Raw genomic sequence first — 9,663 nt, 5'->3', positions numbered from 1 at the left:
ATGGCCAGAGGGAAGGGGGAGCAGGGGCTGGGGGGAGGGGGTCAAAGGGGACAAAATTAGGGACATTTGTAATAGTCTCTGCAATAAAAGTTTTAAAAACATAAGAATAGAATAAAACTATTTAAGTCAGCACTAGGGAATCTACAAGAATTTTCTTCTTTAAAAGAGTTCCATACATTATTTTAAAAGTTGAGAGACACTGATATCATTGATTTGTTTTGTATACATGATGTGTTTTTTGTTCAAACAAGTTCTGTCCTTTAAACATCTAAACTGTGGCCCTGACTTGTGTGCCATTTGATCCACATGGCAAAAGGTCGCTGGTTTGATTCCCAGTCAGTGCACATGCCTGAGAGAGAAATGATGAATGTTTCTTTCTTGTATTGTTGTTTCTCTTCCTCTCTTTCCTCTCTTACCCCACCCCCCTCTCCCCTCAGGGTTCAGTCTCCAGCTGGGGTGTGTGCAGGAGGCAAATGATGAACGTTTCTCTCTCATGTTGATGTTTCCCTCCTTTTCTCATTCCCTTCTATTCTCTCTAAATAATAAATAAATAAATAAAATCTTGTTTTAAAAAGTCCAAATTGCACAGGGGGCAAAGAGAGGAAAATGGGGGACATCTGTATTAGTGTCAACAACGACAACAACACCAAGTCCACATTGCTCTGGCTAGTAAAATTAAGTGAAATCAGCTCAAACAGTCATGTCATTATGGTACATAATAGGGTCAAGGTGAAGCGGGGAAAGTTCAAAGGAAGAACATGCGCTGAGAGCTCACTTTAGGATGGCAAGACAGAGTCTTCCCACACAGAAAGGAACCAGAGGAAGGGAGGAAGGACACCCACTCACTCACAACTTTGGTGTCATGGACACTGGATTAAAAATGCAAAGCACAAATGGGTTTTATATCTTCTTGGCTTTAGTAGTTCAGAGAACACATGAAGTGACATGAACTAGAAATTAACTTTGTGCCAAACTCAATTTTATACATAGAACAGATCAAGGAGGATATATTATAATTTGTTTAAGGTAGTTTTTCTTTCCTTTTAATTTGTTTAGGTTTACTAAAATGAAAGTGTGTGTATATATTAGCTGCATTGTGTTTTACTTTTAAAAGAACAGTTTTCATTTACATGAAGCAATTCTAAGTCAAAAACAGGGATTGGCATAGTGGCCCCTTTACTATTTCTCAGTGAAGTAGCTCAAGAAGGTCATACAGTGGTCCCCTTTAGCTGAGGCTTATGCCCTCAATTAATTGTTTGTTCTTTTATAAATTATATGTTTAACACTTTTTCAAAATGTTTGTGAAGCCAGATAAAGGCATGGAGAATTAGCATTATTCATTCTCAAGAGAAAAACACAAGTTACCCATCTGCCCATTGTCATACACGTGCTTTGCAATGTCAGAAGCAGAATCATTAGGAAAAAACAGGAACTCCTTGTCTTGAAGAAAGAGCAAGTAGTTAGGATAAGGCGACATGATGAGGATTTAATAAAAGAGGGAAAGCTGTGACTTTTTCAGGGCACTTGACAGGTGTCCATGCAGTGGCTTCAACTGTCCCAGTAGTTACCACACTCTTCATGACTGTGCACTTGTAAACAAAAAACAAAAACAAAAAGCCATTTTAACTTAAAATGTCCTTCATGGAGCAGAAAAAAATTAGTGTTATTACAGCCTAACTCTTCAGCACATCTTTTAAATATTTTCCCTAACAAAATATATTTCTGCATATTTGAGTACAATTGTTGTCTAGAAAATCACTCCTCTGATGAGTTGTGAGATGAATTAGAATTTTCTTCATAGAAAGCCATTTTTATCAGAAAGAATGACAAACTAGGTCATTCTGAGTTGGGTGATTTTGGAGGCATTTTTCTAAAACGTATGAAGTGAGCTTGTCACTGAGGGAAAATGGCAGCAACTTGTTGCCCCCATACAATATGAGCTTTCAAATGAGATTTACAACTTTGTTAAACTCTGCATCTCCCAATCTTAAAAATCTTCTCTGATAACCTCAGTGAAGTAATGAGTGTGATTTAAAAATATCGTTTAATGCAATGTGTCAATATATGCAATATCTGTAATTCAGAACATGGGCACTTTCCAAATACCGAGTGTTTGATTTACAATATGGACAAAAAGATTTTTTTCTAGGTGCAAGAAAAACTAAAAAACTTTAATGTAACAAAAGTATCAGTAGTTCATTACATGGTTTCAGATTCCATATTGCAACTTTTAAGAAACTACCACTTAAGTTTTGCTGTAGTATAGAAAAAAATACCCAAATTAACTGAAGACTATTGAAATACTCCTTTTTTACCCAACTACATTGCTGAGTGAGGCTGGGTTTTCTTCATAGACCTCTACCAGTGCAACACATTGCAGCAGACTAGACACAGAAACAGGTGTGAGAATTTAGCCATCTTCTATTAAGCTGGATATTAAAGAGAATGGCAAAACTGTGAAACAGTGCCTTTTTTTCTTTTGAAAATAGTTATTTTTCAAAAAATTGTTTCACCTTAATATGCATTGGGTTTATTTTTATTTTAAAGTGAATCATTATATATTTTTAAAAGTTCTCAGTTTTAATTTCTTTTTTTTAAAGATTTTATTTATTTATTTTTAGAGAGGGAAGGGAGAGAGAAGGGGAGAGAGAGAGATCAATGTGCAGTTGCTGGGGGCCATGGCTCGAAACCCAGGCATGTGCCCTGACTGGGAATCGAACCTTCGATGCCTGGTTCGCAGCCCACACTCAATCCACTGAGCTACGTGAGCCAGGGCTCAGTTTTAATTTCTAACATGACATCCCACACAAAGAAAAGCTCTCTGAGGCCTTCAATCACTTTTAAGAGTGTAAGGAGTACTGAGACCAAAAAAATGGACAATTCTGCCACAAAGTAAATTTTATTATTTGCATTTGCTGGAAATTCTGTGCTTTAAAAACAATTCTTCCTACTTCGGGCCCTGGCTGTGTAGCTCAGCTAGTTAGAGCATTGTCCCGATATGCCAGGGTTGCAGGTTTGATCCCTGGTCAGGACACATACAAGAATCAACCAGTGAATACATAAATAAATGGAACAAATTGATGTTTCTCTCTCTCTCTCAAAATCAGTAAATATAAAAAAGAAAGAAAAGAAAAAATGTGGGCTCTACTGTGTTCCTCAGGAGTCATTCAGTTTGATCACAACCCTTAGCTGCAGCAGGAAGCCTGACCCATACAGAGAGACACCAACGCTTATGGTCACCTGGGTCTGAGTAGTGAAGGAACACAGGCCTGAGCTCCTTGTGTAACAGTAACTGCCGCTTACTGAACACGCGAGTTAGTCTGCTTTGTGCTTCACGAGCAATAAAACACATTTAGTCTTACAATCATCCCTATAATCATCAAATAAATTGGTTAGTACTCTCAGATGGGGAATCTGAAAGTAACTTGCCTGGTAACAAGGCATAGTTTTAATTCAAATGGGTTTGATTTCACATAATTAACTATCCTGCTATTAAATCTGCATTTACCCTCTAAATCAGAACAATTTGCTTCCCCCACCTTTTTGGGGGGAGTGTCCTCACTAGGAGTAGACTGAACCGTGGCATGTCATAGAACCCCCTGAAATATATTTTCTCTCACCGTGTACACCCCTCCTCCCCATAACTCTATGCTCCCTGTTCCTCTGGTCTTTATTTTCATTAGCCCTGCCATAATAATGTACTTTCTTCCTTACACTCTTCTAGTATAAGGCTGCTCAAATAATTTCCTCCTTGTTTTCATTTTACTGTATGCTTTAAAACAAGATCTCTAGAATGGTATGTTACTATAGGAATAAATGAATGGCTACTTATAGCAAGTGTGTGAATAAGTCAGCAATCAAAAACAGCTTTGAAAAATTTTGGGAGCTGTGAATTGAAGACACAAGTAAGAGCAATTTGAATCAGGTGGCAATTAGGCCTCTGTAGTCAGGTACCTCACCACCCCTTCAATTAGGGTGATGGGAAGCCCCTCCCATCAGAACCTGAAATAAGTGGAAAAGATAGGGATGAACCTGAACCAACCTGAGCAGGAGAGAGAAGGGGCAGATGAAGATGGAAGGCAGAGCAAGGACACAAACTGTACCAAGAGATTGCACTAAGCCTGACCAGCAGATGGAGCACTTTGTCTGTGTTCCCCAGGGCCTGTGCCAGGGAGCACACTTGGTTTTAGGCCAGCCTGAACTCTCTGACCACCAACAGCCCTACTGGAGGCAAAACGCTGGTGCCCCCACTTTCCTGGCCAGGACCGGGCTGGTGGTGCCCACGAATATTTGGGCCTACTGCATGGAACCTTACAAGAGGGAGCGGCTTAAGGCCATTCTCTCCCAGATGAATCCCAGCCTGAGCCTGAGGCTATGCAAGGCCAATACCAAGGAAGTGGGCGTGCAGGTGAGCCTGCGGGTAGACAGATCCCTGCAGTGCTCACTGGGCCCTCTAACCCTGCACAGCTGCTCTCCTTGGGGCCACAGTGTCCCCAAGGCACCACCGCCAGCTTGGGACCTCTATTCACCAGTGACGGGCCTCAGGGGTTTGGTCTGGCTGCAGGAGGATGGGAAGGACGAGGAGAGGCAGGAGCTTTTGGGTTCCGCTGAGGCCAGCCATCAGCAGCAGAAGTCACTACCAAGGCCAAGGTTGCAAGAGGACAAGCAGGAGGAACTCTGGCAGCAGGACAAGTTGGGAAAGGAAGATGACTTGAGTCCTGGGGAAACACAGAGTAAGCAGGCCCAGAGAGACACCCACCCGCTCAGGAAACCCAACATCCAGGTGAACTTCATCTTCCTCTCCTTAGACTTCTGCTAGTGCCTTCCTCTCTGTCCTCTTCCATTTCTGGGGCAATAAGAGCAAAATCTTCCCTTTCTTTCTCCTTTATTTGATGAGATGAAGTTCTGAAAACATGTATTTTATGTGGCCCCCATGTTTTGTAACTTTTTGGTGAAGAAGTCTGTCAGCTTTAAGCATGCAGAAACCAGAAGTCTGGCAATTATATTAACTGGGAATATGAGACAAAGAAAGGCTTCAAAGTCAGTGAAATGTGTGATAGAATTTTGTTCTAAGGAGACTGTGCTGGTGGCATTGTGGAAATAAAAAAAAATGTGAGAGCAGGGAGAAGAATCCCAGATTAATCCTTCAGAAATGAGACACTAAATTAATGTAGTAACCTTGAGAACAGCTGTGAATGAGGTTAAGGAGGATTTTTGTATCTCCTATAAAAAGCCACAAGCAAATAATGATCTGGCTCCCCCACCCCCGAATAATAAAAGACTCTTCCCCTTTTATTTGCAGTTTTTGGAACGAAAATACGGCTACTTTCATTGTAAAGATTGTAAGACCAGATGGGAAAGTGCTTATGTATGGTGCATTTCTGGAACTAGTAAGGTGAGTAAAAGTGGGACAAAGCAGGAAAGATGTTAAGTGGAGGAAGGATGTGTTTCCTAATTCAGCATGACTTAGTGCTGTCTCATTCATCTCTGCATCCTCCATGCCAGGCACATAATAGGTACTCAGAAATGAAATGAGCCCTGACTGGTTGTGGGTTGGGCATTGTCCTGCAGACCAAAAGGTCACTGGTCTGATTCCCAGTCAGTGTACATGCCTAGGCTGCAGGTCAGGTCCCTGGTGGGAGGCATGCAAGAGGCAACCAACTGATGTTTCTTTCTCTCTCCCACATTCCCCCTTTCTCTCTAGAAATAAATAAATATAATCTTAAAAAAGAACAGAGAAAATGAATAGAACTGAATTGAACTGGTCAGTTCACATGACCTCCCGAACTGCTGACCCAAGTCTTGGTGTTCTGTTGGGTTTAATAGTTCTGTTGGACAAAATGTCAGATTATTTAGATGAACTCTTGTTCTTGTGGACATTGGGACTTTCTATAATCATTTTTCAGTTGGTGTATTTTGAACAGGTTTGGGCATTAGCTCCACTGTCAGTCCACAAGGTGGGGCAGCAAGAGGAAGAATTTACTGTAAAGGCTAGCCTGTGAGAGACTCTATTAGGCTAAACAGGTCCCCCCTACTTTGATTGATTGTCAGCATATTTACATTGGGAAAGATTTCACAGTCTATGTTTCCAGGTGTTCCTGAACAATCAGACTCTGGACATCATAGATTTCTGTTTCAGTACAAGAACAGTAGGCTGGCACTGAGCAGCTTTTCTCCTCTGGGTACATACATGCCCTTCATTTTGTAACAGTCTACACCTGGTCTATCTCATTAATTTCTACAAGCATTTGAGTTGGAGTCCCCTGTGCTATTCTGAAAGAGCTGGAGAGAGAGAGACGTACCAAGACCTGAATGGAAACATGGCTTTTCACGCTGGCCACTCACTAGACCTGGAGGCGAACAGATCCTTTACCTAAACAAAAAATGACTTTAATTCTTTGGCTGGAAGAAAAACAGTGGATTTAATTTAAACACTCCAAGATACCAGGAGGCAAAGTAGAACACACAGAACTCATCCTCAGGACGTTTACACTGATAGGAGTGACACAGACAGAATGTGCATTGGTGACAATGCAGAGGCACCTGTGGCATGGATGTGGTACAGAAATAACGCAGGAGGGAATGACTGACCTTGTCAGGGGAAGGCATTGTAACATCCAAATAGGATTTGAAAGGCTAAATAGGAACTCAAGTAATGTAGGGAGGAAGTGTGCACAAGGAAATACACAAAGCCTAGAAACCACATGAATTGGTGGATAATACAAGAAATTTGAAGTTCAGGTGGGGAAATACTGGGGAAAAAATAAGAAAGCAGGAGCTAATGGACCAGGGCAAAAGGAAAAGGTCAAGGGTTCAGCCACACTGTGAGTGAAATTGTGATAGCTACTTCCCATTGAAGACTTTTACTATGGTACTTTATGTATGTTATTGGGTAGTTGTCAGAATCATAGAGAAAGTAAGAGCAGGACATTGATTTTACAGGTAAGGAAAATGAGGTTCAAAGAGAAAGAAAAAGTGACTGAGCACTGGAGGAGCTGAAGACCTCAGGGTGGAGGTTGAGCAAAAACAAAGTACAAGAGAAGGGAATGGATTACTTAAATTAAAAACTGGGAGCTTAGGGTACATGTAAACTTAGATTTAAAAAAGACAAATTTCTCTTTAGGTTTATTTCAAACAACTCTGTCGCAAATGCTACCAGAGTTTTAACCCTTATCGGGTAGAAGCAATCCAGTGTCAGGTAAGCATACAGAACACTCCTCTGGGTCTGTACTGTTTGCATTCTAAAACATGAAGCTTTTGTGGTATAATGTTTGGATTTGATAGAAATGGGTGTTTGTGTAGGACTGTTAGGTTTTCCGTGTGTTTGCATTTTTATAATATTTTAGGAAATAACCATAAATTCTCAGTCTTGAGGGGATGGGAGAAATTTAGTCTTAAGTTGCCTTATGAGGTGTGTTTATGTGTGGGGTTGTATGTTCTTCCTCAAACATCCTTTGCATAATTTGGATGTAATAATTTAGTAGGTAACCTTTATTAAGCTTTTATTATGTACCAAGCTTTGGTATTTTTCAGTACTAAAATTTTTATATCTTTTATTAAAAGAAATGACTTCCAGTTCTCTGCTGAAATACCAGTCCCATTTATTTAAACATGTTAAGCATAATTATCTTAAAATTGGTGTCATTGGTGTTAGGTAACTCCATTCCCTATAGTCCTGTTGTTCTCTTTATTTCCCTTGGTTTTCAAGTGTGCTATACTGTTTCTTCATGTACCTGGTCATTTTTGATTAAGTGCTAGATACTGTATATGAAAAATTTCAGTGATAACTGCAGCCTAGGATAGTATCTTATTCCACAAAAGATTTGTTTGCCTCTGTGGGGGCAGATGGGGACAGTGACAATATCAGCTTACTATTTTTCAGTTGGGGTTGAGCTATTTGGAAGCCAGACTTTGGCATCTGTGGTGGCTGGTCAAGTTTTGTCTCATTCTTATTCTTAGGGTGTAGGCTTTCAGGGTCCCAACAAAAAAACTTGAATTGTTCACGAGGACTCTTCCATTTTGGCATACTTAAGATTATCCCTCTACTCAACTTGTTTTCAGATTCTTACTGCCTAACCTCTTCCAGTGTTGGCAGATACATTAAGAAAGAAAATAGTCCCCAAAGTTAGGCTCACCTGTTTCTGGGTTTCCTTCTCTAATGCTTGGATAATTTTCTAGTGCCTTTAAATAGTTCTGTAAAAAATTATCATTATTTTTTTACCTCACCTTTCCCAATTGTCCTAAGCAGAAGACTTGGTTAAAATGACCTAATTCATCGTTGCCATAAATAGGAACTGACCTTTAGAGTAAATCCTGATTTTTTTATTTTGAGCCTCTTTTTCCTTGAAAGGGTACTGTGAGAATTAAATTAATTAATCTATATAGAGTGCTAGGACAGTGTCTATAGTAAGTACCATGTGAGTATTAGCTAATAGAATTTTCTCGTAAGGAAATTCTTATCAATAGGATACTTACCAATAGGATAGTGGAACATATAAATGTAGTACAATGTTTGAAAAATCATATTTAAGACGCTTGTTTGGAAAATGAAAATGCCTATTTTTATAATATAAAAGATAAAGCTTGACTTACTCTCTTTGGCTATGGACATATGCAGAAAATAGAGCAGTTATTATCAATTTTAAAGATTAGTAGGGTTGGGAGGGTAGACCAGGGAGGTATACCAATCTCCATAGGATGTAATTTTATTTGTCAGGAAATAGAATGGGATAATGGTTAAAAATAATTTAAATTCTAGTAAAGAGCAAGCATGTCCAGAAAGAAAAAAATTAGACCCTTCTAGAACACCCCTCCCTCCTAGTTGTGACAACCAAAAATATCTCCAGACATTGCCAAATGTTTGCTGGTGGGTAAGATGCCACTGATTGAGAATCACGGCACTGGTATTTTCAAATGTTCCAATCAAGGTACTCATCACTGGCCTCATTCCCACCTGGCTATAAACATGACCACTTACACAATGAACACACTCTACAAAATTCTAACTTGTAAAAAATTTCTCTTACATTAGATCTTCTTGATTGGTTCAGTAATATTCTAAAGATCATCTTTGATCATTTATCTTGGGAAATGGCATTCAATGGCATTTAATGGGATATGAGTGGTTTTGTACAACTTGGTCTTGGACTTCTCTTAGGATTCAAAAAAGGATAAAGATTCCAGGGAGGGAGTGGTGGAGAAAAGTATTTGGTTTGAGGATTACATTTCAAACACTAAATTGTTCATGTGTCCAAACTGTTCCTTGTTTTCTAAAGATCTGTTCAAAGTCCCGTTGTTCCTGTCCTCGAAAAAAAAGACACATTGATCTAAGGAGGCCTCATCGACAGGAACTGTGTGGCCGCTGCAAAGACAAGAGGTTCTCCTGTGGCAATATTTACAGCTTTAAATGCATCATGTGACAGGGCAGTATGATTTGTACAGTTCACTGCAGCTCTTCTTGTCACTTACTTACTGTACTGACCCTTTTTTTTGTACCTTAGCTCTGACCCAGTTTTGGACAATGAATTAGGCTTTTGCACTTTTTATAGGTTGTATAACAATTGTACCATATGAATAGGATGAAATAAATGCATGTAAAGTAGACCATGAAGTCATACTAAGTGGTGACACCAGATAAAAACATCAATATACCATTGGGAAATA

General features: G+C 39.6%; 1 protein-coding gene across 1 annotated transcript; it reads left to right on the top strand.

The window, feature by feature from the left end:
- The first annotated feature begins 3,955 nt into the window (after positions 1 to 3,955).
- On the top strand, positions 3,956 to 9,419 carry LOC114512646 (ZAR1-like protein). Its single transcript, XM_028531585.2, has 4 exons — positions 3,956 to 4,783; positions 5,303 to 5,395; positions 7,124 to 7,198; positions 9,276 to 9,419. The coding sequence occupies exons 1-4, from the start codon at positions 4,067 to 4,069 to the stop codon at positions 9,417 to 9,419; spliced, it is 1,029 nt and encodes a 342-aa protein (XP_028387386.2). The 5' UTR covers positions 3,956 to 4,066.
- Positions 9,420 to 9,663: the final 244 nt, after the last annotated feature.

This window comes from Phyllostomus discolor, chromosome 2, assembly GCF_004126475.2.
Source record: "Phyllostomus discolor isolate MPI-MPIP mPhyDis1 chromosome 2, mPhyDis1.pri.v3, whole genome shotgun sequence".
NCBI lineage: Eukaryota > Metazoa > Chordata > Mammalia > Chiroptera > Phyllostomidae > Phyllostomus > Phyllostomus discolor.
The sequence above is the reverse complement of the archived record's forward strand: the minus strand, read 5'-3'. Positions and strand labels throughout refer to the sequence as shown.

Bases quoted from the DNA above. Each gene is read 5' to 3' on its own strand.
- LOC114512646 (XM_028531585.2), top strand. From the start codon at position 4,067: ATGAAGATGGAAGGCAGAGCAAGGACACAAACTGTACCAAGAGATTGC. The intron at 4,784-5,302 runs GTGAACTTCATC...TTTTATTTGCAG, and splicing joins TCAGGAAACCCAACATCCAG to TTTTTGGAACGAAAATACGG. The intron at 7,199-9,275 runs GTAAGCATACAG...TGTTTTCTAAAG, and splicing joins TAGAAGCAATCCAGTGTCAG to ATCTGTTCAAAGTCCCGTTG.